Source organism: Natrix helvetica (assembly GCF_964273705.1).
Source record: "Natrix helvetica genome assembly, chromosome: 2".
NCBI classification, from domain to species: domain Eukaryota; kingdom Metazoa; phylum Chordata; class Lepidosauria; order Squamata; family Natricidae; genus Natrix; species Natrix helvetica.
This window is the reverse complement of record NC_138552.1, coordinates 65,710,938-65,732,439: the sequence shown is the minus strand read 5'-3', so window position 1 is coordinate 65,732,439 and position 21,502 is coordinate 65,710,938. Positions and strand designations below refer to the sequence as shown.

Below are 21,502 nucleotides of genomic sequence, written 5' to 3'. Positions count from 1 at the left end.
GTGTGCGTGCATATGCATTCTGTTCATTGTATAGCTTGTGTCTTTGAAGATGATGTCTTCATCTTCAAAGACACCAGCTACACAATCAACAGAATAAAAGAGAACTCAGAGTGCACATGGACGCAAATTCAGTAAGACATCATCAAAGTAATTCAATTATTATTATTACCCTTTCCACATAAACATCTGCGTTGATGGCTTGCTCTGATCTGGTCATTCTCCTGTGATTTTTTTTACTTTTGAGTGCATTTCAGAAACAAGGAGTAACTCTGGTTAATTGACTCTTAAGAGTTTTTTATGTTGCTGTATCATTTATTCATAACTATACTCTATTGCCCTGCACTCTCGTGCCTTCTTGCTTATGGAGATTTCAGAGCTCATTAAAAATTCACACACACAATGCTTTATATTGTTAAATATGTGTGCACGTGCATACCATTTATGCTCTTGTGAACTGTTGATACAGTTCATGGGTGCATTTAGCTTCAAAGGCATGCTTGAAGTTGTTGGTTTGACTTGTTTCCTAGGATTCTTTTATCCCTGTAGCATTTCAAGCATAAAAGTTGTTTTACTGAGTAAGGGAGTGTTTGTGATCCATAAATACTCTTGTTTTGTGTGCTGTTCAGAACTACTAAAGATGTAAATCAGAGATTTCTTGTATTTCTCAGGGTGGGGTCTTTATCCTCTGTAGCAGTAGTAGTAGTACTTCTCCTCCTCCTCCTCTTTCAGGTTAAAAGTGGTTTGTTTTTCTTTTGGTTCTTGACAGCAAATCAGAAATGGAAAAAATCTGCAGATAATCCTTTGAATTGCTTGAAATTCATTTAACATTTCTGAGCAGAATGTACCTATCAGGTATGAGCTGCTCAGTGGCTGTTGAGGCAGGTTGAGAGGCATTCTGGGGACAAAATTAATTGCATTTACATGAAAGGCAAGAAGTCATGAAAGATAATATGCATGGATGCTGCATGATTTCATGGATATTCCATCTATTGTTCTGGCACTGTCCTTCACCCAATGCAGCACTTACACCAGGGGTGTCCAAACTTGGCAACTTTAAGACTTGTGGACTTCAACTCCCAGAGCTGGCTGGGGAATTCTGGGAGTTGAAGTCCACAAGTCTTAAAGTTGCCAAGTTTGGACACCCCTGACTTACACAATAAGAAGGCTCCTGCTAAAGCAGCAAATAGAGGGCATGAGGAGGAGAACTTTCAGCCAATGAAACAATTGCATCCTTTCCTGAATCAAAAGGTGTGGAAGTAAGTTACTCACTTCCTTGTCATCTTTTGATTAGCCTACATGCAGTCCTTGCTTAACAACGCTCTATTTTGTGACCAAAGGTACACCGGAGCTAACAAAGTAATCTTACTATTTTTTTTGTATTGTTTTTCTTCTATGGTTAGATTTTTAATGACGGGTTTGTTCTGAATCTTATTTCTGATAAGAGGCTTGTTTTGAATCCCACTGTTTCCCACAATCCAAATATCTGAAACCATTTAAGATTTTCTGCCAAAACAAGGGGCAATAAATGATTTTCAATTTTTGTTTCTATTACACCATAATTGGCCTGAAAAAGATAAAAAAAAAACCTTTTTATTAAAGATCTGTGAAAGTAGTGCTGTGTTTGATGCTGAACAATTCCAACTGATTAATGGATTGTGTTCTCTCTTTTCTTCCTTCTCTTATTTTTTTCTTCCTTAGTGTTCTTCCTTCTCCCTATTTAAGAGGCAAAACCATGATGTAGATTTTTTAAAATTTAAACAGTGATTTGTGGAGGGAACAGACCCCATGGCTTCCTGCAATGACAATTTCATACTCAGGTTTGTAGTCTGGATGTTATTTAAAAGTTTTTGAAGCCAGACATTCAGTTGAAGTGACCTCATGAGCAATTATTTATATTCTTGAGAGATAAGACTTCAATTTGATCAGATTTTATTCCATTCCAGTCCCCTTTAATTTCAGGATTTTTGTGTTTTGTTTTGTTTTGTTTTGTACAACATGGACAAGAAATATTCAAGGATTTGGGAACAAAAACATGCAACCCTATCAACACAAATACTCTCAGCTGCTGCTCTGCACTAGACACCAGATGTTATTTATTTATTCATTCTATTTTATAGATTTATAGCCCATATTTCTTCAGGGAGCTCAGGGTAGCATATATAGTAGTGTCTCCTCACAAAATGTATCCCTCAACAAGCCTGTAAGGTAAATTGAGTAGAGATATTATGACTGGACCAAACACCTTCAGAGAATTTTCATAACTGACAGAAAATGGGAATCTCTATTCCCCAATCCAATTCTAAAATGTTTGCTATTACATTATCACACCATTCTGACCTGCAGTTTCATTACTCTGAAGTCAAATCAGTGTGATTATACACACACTACATTCTCTCTCGTTCTCTCTCTCTCTCACACACACACACACATAGTAAAACTATGCAGTTACAGCCCTTCCAGGAGTGTTAGAATGAATGTTTTCTAGACTAATTAAATGAAGCTTCAGAGTAAAACCAAAACAAGTTCCTTAATATTTAAATCAGAGACTGCTTTTCTTGTTCGATTCATTGCACTGTAAAATTTAAAGTAATAACAAGACTTTAAACATTCAGGCAAAATATGAACCGTTCTATAGCATTTACTAAAAAAATAAACTGCTAATGTTGCAAGGGCAAAAGTAGTTACTTATTTAAAAAAAAATCATGAGGAAAATGTTAACTGACAGTAGATGGTTTATTTCAAAAAGGTTCATTTCTTTCCCCAAGTCTATCTTGTACAAAAGCTACTGGAAAAATTGAGGAGCTGAAACAAGTTAGAGGGAAATACCCTGTGAAAAAAAATCTTAACGAGATCTTGGGAACTTTGTCTACTTCTATACTGCTGCAATCTGTAGTCCAAAAAGCACTGACAATTCTCTGCATACTATGACCACCCACATTATGGGAAGCACTATGATTAAAGTGAACCTGGCATTCCAATATTGAATAGTGTAGTTTGCTCCATGTTGTCATTATTATATTTGCAGTCCTCTTTTAATCACTTTCATGTGTTGCAGCTATCCAATCTACATGGTCCAGCCTGGAAAGAACTGAACATTCTTATTTTGCATGTGTGATCTGTATGTAAGCATCCACATTTTGCTACAGAATTAGAGACTCTGCATTTAATTTCTTACAAAAAAAAAATCAAACTTTATGCCAAACGGTATTTATTAAAAATGGATTTAAAAACAGTAAAACAGTGGCTTCAAACCAAATTAGAAATATACTAAAGGAATATGGGATGAGAAGGAAATGGGGTAGAGGAAAATACTAGGGGGAACATTCCAGCGCTTAAACTTTTATAGTTACATAAACATTTTTTGACTAACTGGATTGACTACTAAGAGAGACAGTTCTTAGAAAGGCAAAACCAAATGATATGTACTTCTAGATGGGTGTGAGAATGACTGCTAACAATAATAAAAAATGTCTTTTATTTCAAGACAGATATTGGTAACATTTTACCAATGAAACTTGGTCTCCTGGCTAGCTGAAAGAGATGGGAAGGGGCAGAGCCAAAGTTTCCATCTATTAACAGATCTGAAAGATTAGGGCAGAGGTGTCAAACTCAAGGCCTGTGGGCCGAATCTGGCCCGCGGGATGCTTAGATCTGGCCTGTGGGGCCGCCCTGGGAACAACGGACTGGCCTGCGGTGCCTCCGTGTGCAGCCTTCCCGAGCTCTGTTTTTGCTGGCAGAGGGTTGCATCAGGCTGTCACAGCCGAAAACAGAACTCAGAAACCCAGTTTTGCTGGCAGAGCACTCGGGCCACCACAGACAACCGACATGAGTGACATCGAGCTGCCCATGTCTAGCCCCCCGAGGTCAAACACAACCCTGATGCAACCCACAATGAATTAGAGTTTGACACCTCTGGATTAGGAAATTATACAATTCTGATAATTACTGCTCTTCCCTCACACCAACATCTACCAAAACCTGGTATTATTTTCTGCTGGCTTGCTGATGCTCCTAGCTTCAACCATTAGTTTTGCCCATGGAAGCTTATTGTATCCATTTCCGTTTTCATGTATTCGAGTCAACAATGATGCAGTCAAACATCAACTATAAGAGCTATGGTGGTGCAATGGTTAGAATGCAGCACTGCAGGCTACCTCTGCTGACTGCCAGTTGCTTGCAGTTCGAATCTTACCAGGCTCAAGGTTGACTCATCCTTCCGAGGTCAGTAAAATGAGGTCTCAGATTGTTGGGGGAAATATGCTGACTGTGTAAACCACTTAGAGAGGGTTGTAAAGCACTGTGAAGTGGCATATAAATCTAAGTACTATTGCAATTGCAATTTTGATACTTAATTTTTGTCACATGGGGTACCTAAGCACCCACACAAATGGCCCTGGGGAGGAGACAGTTGTACTTCACTCTCTTGCTTTAAAGTTGGTATTAATGGCAATAAATTTCTGTCTAGATTTATTATAATATAAATATAAATGATTCTAGACAAAAGCACGTTTAAACAAATATAGTTAAATGAGAATGATGGTATATTGATGGTATAAAGATTTTTGATTTAAAATGTACAATTCAATATGAATGAAATATAAAGAATGATTGTAGTAACGCACAAAATTTATTTGTAACCAATCGACATGCTTTCTAGAAGATGTAATGAAGAATGTTTTTGTGTGTGTTTTTTGTTAATTAAAACAATAAAAAAATAAAGTTGGTATTAATGAATGAGTCCAAGCAGGTTGGAAAATGGGGCTGAAGAATAAGATGTTTTTAACAGGGAGGAAAGTAAGATATTATATTTAGGGAGAAATAACTATATAATTACCCACTATACATTGTTTTAAAGATGTAAAATCCATAGCTGTTTTTCAATAAGCTGTTCCTTATATGGTGCTTGGCAATTTTGCAGTTTTTGCACACTATTCCTGAGACATCACTTAAAAAAGGATAAAGGGTTTCCCCTGCCTCTAGGGGGCAGCGCTCATCTCCGATTCACTGCCAAAGAGCCAACATTGTCCAAAGACATTTGCTTGACCATATGGCCAGCATGACTATGTACCACAGATGCAAGGAATGCTGAACATAAACTATTCATAAATGCTGTGAAGTGTAGGTATAATTCAACATCATTTAGCATTTTGCTTTACTTTTAGTAATTTTCATTGCTAGTACTAGCTTTATAGGACGTAGATGATACTGAATTTTGAAAACTGATCATATGAAGAATTTTCTTTTCTTACCTAAAATTATTTATGCTATCCATTCCCACTTGATGTGCATAAGTTTATTAACTTGTATTTTTTTTATTATAGGGTTGAGTTTGCTGTACAACTTTGGTTTCACAATGTAAGCAACTGTCTAGGTGCCCGTTTGTTTTTATCCCAACACAAACAGAGCAAAGAGTCTCTCCAAAATTAATCTATTAGTAAAATACATCAAATAACTTAAGAGTTCTTCCCCAATAATAATAGTAATCGAGACCACCGCTCAAATCACAACTATCCTGTCAGTAATGGAAATAGATGTAATTAAGACAGAAGTTAGAGTTTCATGGACATAATTATTCTCAAAAAAATTGGCTGCACTCAAATTTAATAGCCTGAGGTAAATCCGCTACTGTGAGACACCTTATCTTTAGAATTGTATCAGTTTTGTTGTTTCATAAGACTGTAAAATGATTTTATTGAGGCAAATACTCAAAGCTGGATAGGATTCACCAAATCATGAAACAGACTCCCTGTCCCCCCAAAAAAACCTTTTTACTTGGCTAATGTGAATTCCTAGCATTCACATCCCACAAAGTCCCGGCAAAGAGTCTTTCAAGAGTGAATTGCAAACACAGACCTTATCAGTCCTTGGATAATTGCCAAGCCAATAACTTCCAGACTCAATGCTGTACAAGGAAATACTTGGCAAGGAGTCTCTCAAATAAGCGAATCTTCGCACTAACAAACTAATTGTCTCCTGCAAACACCACTCCCCTTTTGCTCCTATTTATTTCCTATGGGAGGGGCCAGTCAGTGTCCCCTTGTGCCTTTACACCCGAGTTGACCTCTGTTCCTTAATTGTTCCCTTCTCCTGACAGCTCTGCGCATCACACATCGGGAAGATGCTCCAGCTGTTCTTCAGCCCCACTTATCTCCGACTCCGAAGGTTGCTGTCGGATGGCCCTGGCCCCATCTCTGCTTCCGATGCAGAGCACTCATCAGAGCCTTCCCTAGACTCCAGGACTGGCCCTTGTTCCTCCCCAACCTCCTCATTGTCAGAGTCTGCCATCAGCTCCTCTGGTGGGCCACAACAAATGTTTTCTCTACTTTGATATTTTTAATACCAGGTATAGGTTTAATGATGTTTTGTTCCATGAACTGCCTTTATGTTTTTAAAAACATGACTTTATCCATGATTAAAAATGAGCCATGAATTTACACTTTCTAAATAGACTTGATTCAATGTTAACAAAATAAAAATTGATATTTCTAAATAAATTCTAGCCACTAGAAATATAAATGAAGTACTGAAAAGAATTATAGTGGATTACCGGTATGTCGGATTTTCTTTCCTTTGAAAATCACAAGATAAATTAGTTTTTAAAAGTTTCAGTTCTCTGAAAAACAGCACAACTCATATTGCATGATGCCAAGTATTCATTCAAGGTAGGCCAGATGGTGATTAATGTGGAAATTATATCATTTTCATTAACAGAGTGGTTTTACCAGGTCATGGTTGATTTCATGGATTAGTAACCTTCAAATACTTTATCTTTCTTCACTACATCTGGCAAGTAGATGAACAAATGAACGTGAACTAATTTTTGTAGCTCTTCCAAGACTACTTAGGAAATAGGGTTTTGAAAGTATGCATCATAGATTTTAGTTAGTTTTCAAATTTCAAGGTAAAATAGAATTATAACATTTCAGTTCAAGATTTAATTTTACTGCATGCAGGCAGGTACAAACTTCACTTCGGTAAAAGAATTATGCCATGTTTTTTCTAAAATCAAACCCCTCTATATGCCTTGAAAGTTTGTTTGTAAGCTGAGCAGCCCTCTAGATAGAATGGAATAATATAAGAGTGCCACAGGAGTAAGTGGTAACTTGCACAATTTGGAAGGAGAAAATTATGGAAGCAGAATTGCCTTCCAATTTGCACAATATGCCTCATTAATTCATTAATAAGGAGACATGACAAACGTCGTTTCTCTTGGGTCTGTTTCCAGAAATACTGTGGGTTGCAGTAGGCTAGGGACAGAAAGCAATTTCAATGTATATGACCAAGGCTACCCAATCAGGAATAGCTTAGGTTTTCACATCTGCCATCCCAACTATATACAGTACATATGGAATCTGTATTCTATTCTTCAAGTGATGGTGACCTAAGAGTGGAAGGGCAATTCTACAGTCAAGGACAAATAATTCCCTGGTCAGTTTTAGACTGCCAGTGGCCACAAACCCTGCCCGGACGAAAGACTACCTAACATTGTACAAAATAGGATAAGATAATTTTCTAAAGGTACTAGGGGAATCAAGTAATCATCACACAGATGATTAACAAATCCAAAAACTTGCAAATAATGGACAAGTGGCTGTGGGATGCTGCAACAGGTTGTAAATCTGAAAAATTTATTATATTTTGTTATTTATTATTATAAATCTGGAAATATGGTTGTGCAACTGTGGGGGGAATATTTTATGGAAGTGTTTTAGAGGCTGTAAATAATCATTTTTGAGGTTATAATAAATTTGAGCAGTCATTAAACAACAAGTGGTAAGTCATAGGCTATCTGTAGTGTCAAAGGTCTGAATGATCTGTAGAGAACACAAATGGCCCTGGCAGTTGATATGCTGAGTCCTAAGAGGTTCTAGCAGAATTCTGTAAGTTACTTTGTTTAGCAAATGGCTGAGAATAATGATGGACAGATGGATAGCGCAGTTACAGAAACTTTCACAACAAATCATTGTGAATGGGGCTTTTCTTCAGATCCATTTGAGATCTTCCTTTACAGCAGTGGATAGAGATTTCACTTCTCTGATTCTGTTTGTTTGCACAAAACAAACTTGTGATGCTGTGCAATATTCACCTCACTCATCATGATACTGGGCAAGGGAAACTGGAACTAACAATACCCCCGTGTGATTTGATTCAGCACAATTTCCTTTGATTTGTACTCCAACATTGGGGTTTTTTATAGCATTGGGAAATAACTTGCTTGCCAGGTTTATATGGATATGTTTCATCTTACAGATTTTAAGATTGTGGATGAGTATACATGGAAAAATGAAGGCCACTACTGGCTTAATTGATCCTGATCTTGGCTAATTAAACAAATAGGCTCAGATTGGCCACAAGGTTAAGGAAGGTGTTTTATGTGATTGAGCATATGTCTTCAGGAAACAGTTGTAAATGCTTTCAAAATCTTCCCCTGACCCAAAATACCTTTCTAAATTTAGGCCACCCTGAAATATTTCATTCTTGAGCAAGATGACTTAGAAAGTTGCGGCCTCAGAATTCCAGGATGGAATTAATTTCAATTGCTATTCATTCAAAACATGGAATGAATTGGCTTGTCACCTTGATGGAAGCAGGTTTCTCAGTAGATTTCAATAACATTGATTCAATGAATATTAATGGCTTGCCTTGAAAAGTAGGGCTTGGGGGCACTATTTTGCTGTGGTGCAGGTCCTCCCTGTCAGGTTGTGTCCAGAAGAGGGTGCTAATGAACTATTGTTAGACAACTAGATCAGGTTATATATCTTTTCTCCTATATTTTTTAACCTGTATGCAACCATTGGGAATAGTCATGCAGAGCTTTGGAGTTGTGCCTTCTGTCTGCTGATTAGAACCTTTTCTTTTGCTCCTTGCCTTATCTAATGAAGCAATAGTACTCTTGATATACTCCTTAAACTTTTTGGGCTGAATGACAGATAATATATTGAAATTAAATCCAGACACAACGGATATTTGTAGGAAAAAAGAAAAATAAATTCTGGATTAAGCTGAAACTTGCTCAGAATGGGGCTGTACTCCACCCAAAGCAACAGATTTGTACTTTAGAAGTGGTCTTGGAGCCCCATTTGTCATTGGGTTGAAAAGGGCACGTTTTCACAACTATAGCTAATGTGCTAGCTGCTTTTCCTCCTGAGTTAGCTGGATTTAGCAAAAAATATCCATACTTATGTTACAACCCACTTTGATTACTGCTGTGTTGTATCAAAATTGCAAATTGTGCAGGATGCAATGGCTAGCTACTGCCTGGTGCAAGATACAATGATAAGGACCCAGATTGTTAGGGGCAATATGCTGACTCTGTAAACCGCTTAGAGAAGGCTCTAAAGCACTGTGAAATGGTATATAAGTCTAAGTGCTATTGCTATTATATGATCCAAAACTGAAATATCTGCATTGCTTCCAAGTCAAGGTATTGATCCCAGCATTGATCTAAAAAACTGTAAATGCCTATTTTCTCAGGGAGGAGATACTTTGGCTACTTAGATGAACAGGAAATACCCTTCTGAAGATATTCTTGCTACCAGGCTTTTTAACAACTTCAGACAATCCTCAACATATATGACCATAATGGAATCTGCCTATTATGGTTTTATGTCATGATGGTCATAAAAATGGTTCAATTATGTGCCAATCCAATTTGATGACATTTTTTGAGGTCACCATTAAGCAAACACATCAGTCATTACATGAACCAAAGGTTCACTATGGATGTGACTTTGCCTGAAATGGAAAACCACTGTAAAATGCAGTCACATGACCATGGGACGTTGCAAACGGCAGTAAATGCAACTTACTGCCAAGTTCCCAAAGTTCTGTCATGTGATTGTGGAGGAGGCCAGACTGTCAGAATGTATTATATTCTCACACTAATCGCAACTTCTCTTTACACTTTTTATAAAACTCTTACCAAACAACATCTTTAAAACGTTCTCTGCCATTTAAGCCATCCCAGGTATCAATAGTATAATGATAGATTTTGATCTTCCCTTTTACCATTTTTGAAGACAGAGACAAGTTTTGTCCTTTTCATTGTTTGCCTCTCCAAGATTTCTCAAAGAGAATATAGAAAGTTGACCAGATCATTAGCAACTATCTTCAGAACTAGAGATTTAAACTTCAGCCAAGTATTTCCTGATCATGTTTCTATCAGTCTAAACTTTAATCCCACTCCTTCATCCTGATTTTTACAGCAGCTGCCTGATAAAATGTATATCTTCTTTTCAAAGAAGATTGAATTAGAAATAGTAGTTTAAATATTCCACATTTCCCTTGCTACCAATTAGCTATATGATATCTTCAGTGAGTAGCTGCCATATTGCTTCTTTCTCTCATCTTTTATTTTGACCATATCCAAAACAGCTCTTTTCGCTCTTTGCCAATATCAGTTTAACCTGAGTGTTAACCTTTCTTGAATCATTTCCAGACTACATCTATATACTCCTTGGTAATATGTTCATTTTAAAAAAAAATGCTTCCCATTAAAAGAACTCTCTTGAAATAGTTTGCACTTAAAAGAATATACTGTAAAACATATCTGCCCAACTTTATTATCTTTATTTTCATATCTTAGCTAATTTTTTGTGGCTATATTGCTTACTGCTATTCCCTCCTCCCTTCAGAATTCAGTATCTTTTACTTTAAGAACTCCCACCCATCTCGATGTTTTCCCACTGACTTTTTCCTGGCATAGAATACTTTTTATCATTGTTTTAAGTTTATTAAAACAGGCCTTCTTGAAGTTCAGTGTATACAGTATATTTGACTATAGCCAGCCTCAGCTCTGATTACAATCAAGAATCCCAATATTACATGGTCTCTCTCCCTTACATCCACATTACTTTTACTTTAACCAGTAAGTCTATCCTATTGGCTAAGGTCAATTCCAGGCTAGCTGGTTCACTTTTTCTCCCCTTAAAAATGATGCAATTGCATGGGGGGGGGGGGGGAAACACATGCTTATAGTTTATTTCCCAACTGATATCAGGGTAATTAAGATCTCCCAACTATTTCATCACTATTTGAAAAATTTGCAATTTGCTACTTGAAAACATAATCCACATCTTTGTCTTTGTTGGGTAATACATCAATGTAAAATGAAAGTGAACATTTTCAAATCCCTCTCATAATGACATTTCTTAAAGAGAAAAAATGTCAAAGCCCAAAGCTTACTGTCATAATTACAAACTAATTGCTATTACTTTAGTAGAGTGGTGTCCAACTCAAGTCCCGTTGGTTGGATCTGCTTAGATCGCGGGGTGCTTAGATCTGGCTCAGGGGGAAACAGCAACGGACCAGCCCATGGCGCCTCTGCCAGCCAGCAAAAACGGACCTCGGGAGGACTGTGCGCAAGCGTCTCAGGCTTCATTTTCAGCCGCTACAGCCTCCTGCAGTCCTCTGCCAATGAAAACAAAGCTTGGGAGCCCAGCATGTGCTCCCCACAAGCTCTGTTTTCACTGGCAGAGGGCTGTCATGATCGAACAGGGCCCAGGAGCCCATTTTCACTGGCAGAGCACTCGTGCCACACAGGCGCCAACACGAATGATGTCATGCCAGACATGCCCACCATGATCATATCCACCTCCCCACCAGGTCAAACACAACCCTGATGCAGACCTCAATGAAATCAAGTTTGACACCCCTGCTTTAGTATATTAATTTAATTAGCATATAGAAAAAGTCTTGGCTTACACACAAAGATTTAATGCATGTTTCTGAATGCTACATTATTTGAAAATTTTTGACAATAACAATTGCTTTTGAATAGAATGGCTGTGTTTGCAAATTGTGCTAAATGAAAAAGTCCAGCTGGAACCGAATAGGAAAATTAATGAAGGAATAACTCTCATAAAGATGACAATTCTAATTTTTTTAGAATTTTCTTTTTGTGAAGAAAGTATATTCAACAAGGATTTTTGGATTTCATGACTATTGTACGCTTCAAAGATGTTTCCTTTTTAAATGGCTTTAAAACAATTTTACATGTTGTATTCTAATGTTTGATTTTACCTCTTTTGCTTTTTTAAAATAGTAGTTCTTTTAAATTATCAAGTGATTAATACTGAAACTAATAATAGAAGCAAGGAATTGAAATTGTTGCCAGGCAGAATACAGGGAAATGGCTGATCCCTACACAATTGAAAATCAAACAGATATTCCTTAGGAAATTACATTTTTAGTCCCTAAAAATGTTTATGCTGTCTCTGTTTCTTGAAGGACTAATTGGAAGCCATCTCCCCCAGAAACAACCCTCCCCCAACCCTTTCATACAGGTTCAGAGCAAAGTGAAATCTTGGTTAGAAACTGTTCAGGTGGTTCTCAAGTTAAGAAAGCAATTATGTCTGTGATTAAGCAATGTGGTGGTAAAGTATGTCATGTAACTGCATTGTTTAGCGACAACAATCTAGACAGTCTTAAGTCCACACAAGCTCAGGAAAGCCTAGGATCAGTCCAAGTGCCTCCAAGTGCAGGGAGGCCCTGGATTAGTGCAAGCAAAGAAAAAATGAGGGAGGGCGTGGTACAGTGTGCAGGGGGGGGGGGCAACTTGCAACATTCCCTGCTGGCTTTCTCAATGATTTTGCTTGTGGAAAGCTGGTAAGGAAGATCACAAATGGCAACAACATGATTGCAGGACACTACAACAGCTGTAACTTCAAGGATCAGTTGCAACTTTGAACAGCTGTTGCACATGTGTTTACTAAACAAGGATTATCTGTATTCACTAAGCAAAGAGCACTTCAAATTATGTTATTATGCGAAACTAAACCATGATTGGGTTAACGAGATGGAGTCACCTATACACAAATGAAAGAATGTGACATGCAAACTATGCTTAATAGAAACTTGTTTAGCTTCAGAGCTCATGAGAAGGAATGAAGTTGCAACAGCCTACTATGAATTATTAAACCAGGTTTTCTTAATTCAAAGCAGATCCCAATTTTGATAAGTATCTCAACAGAACCTGCATTAACAGGATCAACTTCACTTATTTCTATTATTATTCCTCAAAATAAACTTCTATTCCATCACAATCCCCATAATTACAAAGCATGCACCTAGTTGTCTAAATAGAAAATGTTTTGTTTTGCTTAACGATGGAATAAATTGATCAGGCAAGTTTTCATTTTAAAATGGGGGTTATTTTGGAAAAAATGCGATCAGATTTTACATGAAAGACTGTGCAATGTAAAATTAAAGCAATTGCAGATTAATTTAATTCAGAACTAACTAAAAAGATTATGTTGCACCCAAGTGTTTTCTTTAGATGTCTGTGAATAAAATTTGGATACAATTAGTTTATCCCAAGGCTAGAAAGATTAAACAAAAATAAAAGCAAAATTATAGAGCATATATAAATTGTTTTCAAAACAAACAAGGGCTTCTATCCAGATTGCCTTATTTTTCCCCTAATTGAAAGTTTGCTTTTATAGCACTCTCTTGCTTGCTGATTTGTGGACTTTGTTCTTTACTTAAAGTTGCCAGAATCTAGGCTCCATTCAATTAAAGGCCATTACAATTACTTTGGTTTTAAACACCACATCTTTTTTAATGTTCAAATGAGAGACAGCAGAGTTTGTACTTTAATTAAAGGAGAATACATTTCAATACAATGTGAATCTAGTATGTCTCTAGAGTGGTTTCCAAAAATGACACAGTGTCTATATGCTGTAGATGCTGCACCTTTAAATAATTAAGTTAATTTAAAGCAGCTGAGGGGAGAATTCATTTGCTTACTTGTATCCAGCTGTTGGCCTTCAATTCCAGAGGGTTCTGTGGTTCACCACTGTACAGACAACATAAGCAGCACATCAGAATCTTCTGGCATTCATCTGTGGATACAAATCCAAATAAGGATTTTTTTTAATAAAAAAAAATCAAAGCAGGACAAGAAGAATCTTTTGCTCATGTTAATAAGCAAAAACAAAAAACCAAGGACATAGTAAATCTTCAGTTATTTTTCTTCTATTCCATTCTTTCTAAGTCATTCCATTCATCACATATAGACTGTTTCATTCTTCCTTAATATAAAACATATTTTAATGTATTTGGAGATGGGCTTAATTGATTGTCTTGCTGATTCAATGTGAACCTAGTTAATCGTGGCAAACTTAAATCTTAGCAGTTTCAATCTAACTAACTTGTTTTTCTTTTGCAACTCATTTTATTGATAAAACAATACTTAACATGTATTTATATACATATAACAATAGTTTTATGACATTAAATTCAATTTTTTGCATTGTTTTATTTTTCTAACATAAAAACTAACCCTGAATATCTTTTCCTCATAATTACTTTCTCTCACCACTACTGACTGTTTTGTCACTCCCCCAATAGAGTGAAATTAAGAGCAGCCATTTACTCATACATTTTCCCTGCTACTGATAGCAATGAAAGAAAAGCCAATATGACAAAAGTACTCAAAGGTTGGTGTACTGGAACCTTTAATTACAACTGTTCTGTTAATAAGGAATTCCTATCAAGGAATTCCAAATTCAAGCATTCAAAACTTGCCACACTATAAACGAACTATAAAACTGTATGTTAAAAATCTATCAGTATTAATAATCATTTAAACCGTCAGACAATTTTGCAGTATTAGGTACTACTTGCTTATAATGGTATCGTATGTGAAAGGATTTTGATATAGCCAGTGTAAATAGTTAGCAATCCTGCTTGTTTATGTGTTTACTTCATTATTACCGTGTTTTCCCCAAAATATGACATGTCCTCATAATACAGCATGCCACATTTTTCTGGTGGGCAAAAATATAAGCCCCTCCCCATATAAGCCCCCTGGAAAAACCCCCACCTCTGGCCAGGCAGAGCGCCGCTCACCAACCTAGCAGTATCCCGAAGGTGCCAAGCTGCAGGAACCTGGGGGGAGGCAAAGGTGATCGCGTTGCTTGGTGCCTTCGGGATACGGCTAGGTTGGTGAGCAGCGCTGTGCCCAGCTGAAGAGGGGGGTTGCCGGGTGGCTGCTCTCTTGTGAGGGGGCTCTGCACGTTCCGCTCTCGCTCACCCACCTCCCAAAGCATTCCCAGCTCTCATTATGGAGCCAGGGCACCTCTGCTGCCGACCACCACCATCCCAGCCTGGCTTTTTCTGCAGCTTCCAACCCGAGTCTTTCGGCAGTGGCCGCTCTGGACGCACACCCACAACCATAGAGCATGCGCCCAGAGCGGCCACTGCTGAAAGACTCAGGTTGGAAGAGGCGGAAAAAGTCAGGCTGGGATGGCGGCGGCGGAGGTATGAGAGCTGGGCCATGCATCGTGAGGCTGGGAGGAGGGTGAGCGAGAGCAGAACAGCCACTCGTGCAACCCCCCTCTCCAGCCATGCAGAGCACCATTCACTGGCATTTGGAAGGTGCCAAACCGTGGAAGCTGGGCGGTGGCGAACAGGCGCTCACACGGCTTGGCGATACCCCTAGGTCAATGAACGGTGCTGTGCCCGGCTGCAAAGGGGGTTTGCCGGGTGGCTGCTCGTGAGCGTGGTTGCTTCATGGCTGTTGTGTTGCGCTGCTGCGACAGCGCAACACAGCCATTCACCCATGAGGCTGTGCCCGGCTCTTTGGGAGCCCGCTTGCAAGAGAGCAGCCACCCGGCAACCCCAAAACAATAAACCCTCACCCCATAATAAAGCCCAAGCCATATTTTGTAGGTAAAAAGATATAAGACCCTGTTGTATTTTCGGGGAAACACGGTATATTACCAACTACAGAAGATGACCTACAAATTACAAGAAGTCCTCAAGTTATTATTATTTGTTCAGTGATTGTTTAAAATTATGATGGTCCTGAAAGAATATTTACTCCCGGTCCCTGAAATTATAGCCAATGCAACCCTCTTGTAATCACATGATCAAAATATGGGTGCTTGACAGCCTATCCACATGACTGCAGAGGTGCTTCACCTCCCCTACCTGCCTATTTCCCCCTCATCTTTGCCCTTATAGCTCCCCGCATCCCATAGTCTCTGCTGCGCTGTGTTTGTGTGCCCGACTGACCTTTACCATCTTCTTGCTCCCAAGCATGCCCAGCCTAGTTCTCCGCCAAGGCCGCCTTGCACAGCCTCGCAAAGGACCTAGTCAGGCACACATTGTTTAGGTATGCAAATTCCAATCCCAATTGCCATCATAACTCAAGGAATACCTGTATATAAATCTATAAAATATAGTGTTCCTGCTCTTATAAAACTTTGGATTCTATAAGCATTCCTTAACATCCATTTTAAAACTCTGTGAAAGGATTTTGTCTTCAAGGCCCTTTGACAAATTGTCTGGGGTGGTGAATGACGCCATTTGAATCTGTGGGAATGAGAGTAGTTCCATAATATAGTATTCCATAATGTAGTGTAATACAGCATTTAGTGAGAAGCAGCATGTTCTGGCTCTTCTGTTCTCATTTGGAAGTGATGCTCTAAACCAGTGGTTCTCAACCTATAGGTCGGGACCCCTTTGTGGGGTCGAACGACCCTTTCACAGGGGTCGCCTAAGACCATCGGAAAACACATATTTTCGATGCACTTAGGAACCGAGACACCAATTTTATGGTTGGGGGTCACCACAACATGAGGAACTGTATTAAAGGGTCGCGGCATTGGGAAGGTTGAGAACCACTGCTCTAAACTAATATGGCTGAATATACCAGGTAAGTCACTTCTACCTAAAAATGCTCCTCCTACAAAGACACTGAACCCTGCAATTCCAGAGATGTGCCCCAGCCTATTCAGACAGTAAGAATTACTGCATGGGGGAACCAGTGGTGGGTTCCTGCTGGATCGCACCGGATCGCGCGCGCTCCCTTTCAGCGCTCCACCTGGCTTGCGCGCTCCCTTTCAGCGCTCCACCTGGCTTGCGCGCTCCCTTTCAGCGCTCCACCTGGCTCTCGCGCTCCCTTCCGGCGCTGAAACCGGAAGTACAGTCTTGCCCCGCCCCTGGCGAAGCAACGACGCCTGCCTGCGCTCCACCAGCTCGGCTGGGAACGGAGATGTTTCCTCAGCGGAGCGGAGCGCCTGAAAAGACTTTTCAGGCGCTCCGCTCCGCTGAGGAAACATCTCCGTTCCCAGCCGAGCTGGTGGAGCGCAGACAGGCGTCGTTGCTTCGCCAGGGCCGGACAAAACTGTACTTCCGGTTTCAGCGCCGGAAGGGAGCGCGAGAGCCAGGTGGAGCGCTGAAAGGGAGCGCGCAAGCCAGGTGGAGCGCTGAAAGGGAGCGCGCAAGCCAGGTGGAGCGCTGAAAGGGAGCGCGCGCGATCCGGTGCGATCCGGGAGGAACCCACCACTGGGGGGAACCCACTAAAATGATAAAACCCAAGAGACCTGAAGATTCTGAAATGAACTCTCAAAATCTTATTTTGAGGATTAAGTTTTGTCTTGAAGATTTTCTGCCATTTTTATTTTGGAATTCTGGAGATGAATCTATAGATGCTTGCTGGAAACTTTGGCTCTATAATGCTAATATCCATCTTTAATATTATTGAATTTTACAGATTAACATTTAGTAATGTCCAACTGTGTGTTTTCTCTCTTTTCTTTTAATTTTATTACAAAGTATTAATTGATGTGATTTTTAAAATTATTTTGGGCAACTGTTGCTTTCATTACAAAACCTTTGTCTGTAATGTTGATGCCAGCCAATATGTATAGTTATGCTAGATGGACCACTGTCTGATGCTTAAATTGAAAGTATAATTGTAATCAACACTGCCTTAATTATCAATTATCTTAACAAAACAAATTATGAACACTCACCATAACCAATGACAAAAGGATTCCAACAAAGTCTTCCTAATAACTGACCAATTAATGGGAATTTTTGGACTGCAGTTGTCGAGTTCTGAAATTAAAGAGAATGCTTAGTCTTGAAATTAATGGGTGCCAAAACATGTTGATTATCCACAATGTTAGGGAATGGGAAAATGGAAATTAAGACCAGAGCATCTTCCGAACAAGTGCTGCCTAAATGTACAGATAGTCCTCGAGATACAACAGTAATGAAGTCTGCTCATTATAGTCACATGTCACAATGGCTGTTTAGTGAAGCATCTCATTTAGCAATCTCCCCATCCCTGCTCTCCCCAATAAATTGCTAAACAAACATGCAGATCATTAGGTGGAACACCGGGGGTGGGGGGGGGTGTAGTCCTTGGAGGCCTAGCCTGCCCCAGTCCTCCCCCACGCACTCTGCTTCCTGCTCCCTTGGGTCTCCACAGGCCTTTTCCCACTCCCACTGGGTAACCCCAAGTCTCAGGCCTGATTCCCAAACCACCATACCAAATACCCTCCCGCTCACTTACACCTCACGCTTAGAGCTGCGTACAAGCAATCACAAATGTTTACACTACTGGCTTACAGTATACAGAGTCACTATACCACTAGTCTGCTCAATTGTTCTTAGAGAGATACAACTGAAAAATAGAAATCAAGGCAGCAAAAAGAAAACATTGAAGTTGTAAATTGAGGTTTATAGTATTTTCAACTCAATCCAACTTTTTGTGGCTCAACACTCTTTTATAGAAGTTCTAATTAATTATTAATTATTTACTTATTATATATATATATAATTTAGAAACAGCCTATCTCCTTCACAGAGAGGGGGAAAATGGAAAAAAAAACACAAAAATATACTAAGAAAACTATTTTTGTTGGTTTCTCTTAACTTACAAGGTGAATAATAAATAAAAACAAATTACTGAAAATGTCTTATTGCTTAAATCATTGTATATCAGTGGTGGATTCTGGACGGTACAGCCCAGTATGGGTGTACCGGTGGTAGTTGGGAGCAGTGGTCACCATACTGGAATGGTGGCTTGTTTGGCCCACCCGCCCGTCCGCATTCCTTACCGCTTTTTGGTGAAAATGGGCCAATAGTGCGGAGCAGCTGAGTGTCACTGGGTGGTGGCATGCAGCACACATGCCTGACGAGGACGCCTGGCCCCGTCGCAGCGTACCAGTTGCGACGGGATCGGGAACCCACTACTGTTCTATACATTATATGAAGGACTGCATCCCAACCACAGTACAAAGAAATCTTAATATTTCAATTACTACTTGCTACATTTAATATGAGTTGCAACCTGAAATTTAACGGACACTATACCTACAAAACCTAAAGAAAAATTAGCCAAATGGAAAGAAGTTTTGCTATAAAGTAAAACATGGTGCAGTTAATAAACATTTTTATACAATCAGGCATTTTCATTTTCTCTTTTTTGTAGCTTTAATGACTAATATTAAAATAGATTTTAAAATGATAGTAAACCAATATGCAAGTAACAGCAATGATAATCATCACTTCTCACTACAATAAATTCTTCAGATTTGATCCACATTTGGAACAACCCTTAGACATTGTGGAGTCATATATAAAGAAGGTCCATCTGAAGCCAAGTTTCATAAGTAATTCACTACAATTAGAAAATTTAAAGGGAAAAAATTATGTCCTCAGAAACATAGGCAACTGCTAACAAAAGAAACTTTTCAGTAGCTAATCTGACATTTATTATTTTATCAAAAATGCTTTCCTCACTAATTATACTAATTTTATAGGCTAATTGCCATTATCAACAAAATATATTTTAGTGCACACAACATATAACAATACACTAATTATTTGCAATTTATCTTCCACAAATTATTATGACCTAATAATAGAGGAGCAAAATAGCAGAAGCAAACTAGATATTTGCCTGTGATCACACAATAGAGATCGGAAAACATTTTGCAAGCAATAACAATAAAATTAATAGGCCAGCAGACTCCATGGTTTAAGAGATCACTAATAATTTTAAGATTATAAGTTAAGGATCTGTACCTAATGAAATATATGGCATGAGAATGAGAACTAAATACTTGTTTACTTTAAAGTATTTTAAAAAGCTTGCTGCATTGAATAGGAAATATCATGTGAGAATATAACCAATAAAAAAGAAAAGGTTCATTTCATAATAAATCAGGAGCACAGGAAACACATTCCTGTTTGCATTACCTATGGCTGTTTCCCCAATTTGCTTCTATGATCCAGCAATACATTAGGTCAGTACTACAAGGCTCTCTGCTACTGTTGGCTTTTTATCTTGTCAAAATGTGGGGTGCAGAATGTTTCTGTAACAGTCTTCAAAACAGTTCATTCTTTCAGTTAATTCACTTACCATATGTTTCAAAGCTCCATAAATCTGCAGGAGAAATTCCTGTAATTCAGGCAAGTGAAGGCAGACATCTTGCTGAGATTCTAAAGTGGTGATCTGATCCCACTCAAGAGTCTTGTTCAGCCAAAACTCAATGCTTGAGTTAGAGACTCCACTATCTTCAACCATCCTGTTACCTTAATGGGGGTGAGTGGGAAAGGGGGGTGGGAAGGAACAAATGAAAAAAGCCTTTCTCTTAGCAACTATTAATCACTTTTATTACATTACGAGATGCTGAATTTAAAATGTGTGCAGTTGTTATGAGATGCATTACCATAAAATGGAATGGCTTTGTCTATCAAAAGACGTGGGGAATAAAAGGCAATCCATACATCAAACTGCACCACTTTATTGGCATTTGTCCTTTTGTTTTTGTTTACAAAATAATATTTTGTGACAAGGACAGAAAAGCAGAATAGATATCAATGATTACAGAAACATGGACTGGCATGCAAAACCCATAACCAGCAAGAAACAAATGCAGTCAGAATTCAACTTTTAAACTAAGGGCATCCTTGAGCTGCAATATTTCACCCAGAAACCACATGTTTGGAACAAGAGAAACACTGTTAATTCTCAGCATTTACAAATCCAAAAGCTTTTAAATTAAAATAAATCATAAATGTCCATGTAATATGCATATTCAAATATTCTGTATAACTATGTCAGCATCAGAATTTGACCATAAACCAAGTACAATTCTTGCAGAGAAGGAGTAACTCCTTCCTTCCTTCCTTCCTTCCCTCCCTTCCCACTCCCTCCAATGAAATACAGTCCAAGATCCCACCCTACTCTTTAACCAATTCAACTGGACATTTTACACAAAGGTTGTGTAATAATTCCAAGAATTACCATTTGGTGCATGATGGTTAGCTAATAAACACGATCCCAGTTCATTTCATACTCAAGGTTTTTAAAGATTGGCAAAACAGCAGGACTTTTCATAAATACCTTTTATAGCTTCTTCCACCCTTAAGTCTTTTTTCTCCCACTTCACTTGTGCCTCCCAATCTACTTCATGGTAGTTCTCAGTTTACAAAGTAATAAAAAGGTTAAAAGCTTTTACAATTAATGAAATCTTGGTACTACAGACACATGAAAATTAATTAGCAAATCCCCTTTTCCATTTCATTTGAATTATCTAATATAATTTCCAACAGGCCAAGAAAAAACAATAATTTCACCCATACTACTGTGTTTCCCCGAAAATAAGACAGGGTCTTATTTTCTTTTGACACCCCCCCCCCCCCGAAATAAGCACTTGGCCTTATTTTAGGGTGAGGTCTTATTATTTTTGAAGTGCAG

The 21,502-nt window shown here is 38.6% G+C and overlaps 1 protein-coding gene across 3 annotated transcripts in view; it reads right to left on the bottom strand.

Moving 5' to 3' along the window:
• FANCC (FA complementation group C) overlaps window positions 1-21,502 on the bottom strand; it is a 66,776-nt gene that overhangs the window by 35,380 nt on the left and 9,894 nt on the right. The window contains exons 1-4 of one of the 3 annotated variants that reach the window (XM_081944194.1): window positions 21,149-21,166; window positions 20,162-20,334; window positions 17,763-17,847; window positions 13,747-13,841 (exon numbers count right to left, since the gene is read on the bottom strand). In XM_081944194.1, coding sequence (XP_081800320.1) covers window positions 13,747-13,841; window positions 17,763-17,847; window positions 20,162-20,326 — 345 coding nt within the window. In that variant the 5' untranslated portion in view covers window positions 20,327-20,334; window positions 21,149-21,166. Of the gene's footprint in view, window positions 1-13,746; window positions 13,842-17,762; window positions 17,848-20,161; window positions 20,335-21,148; window positions 21,167-21,502 lie in introns of those variants that run through there. The other 2 variants (XM_081944193.1, XM_081944195.1) reach the window with 2 other exon arrangements.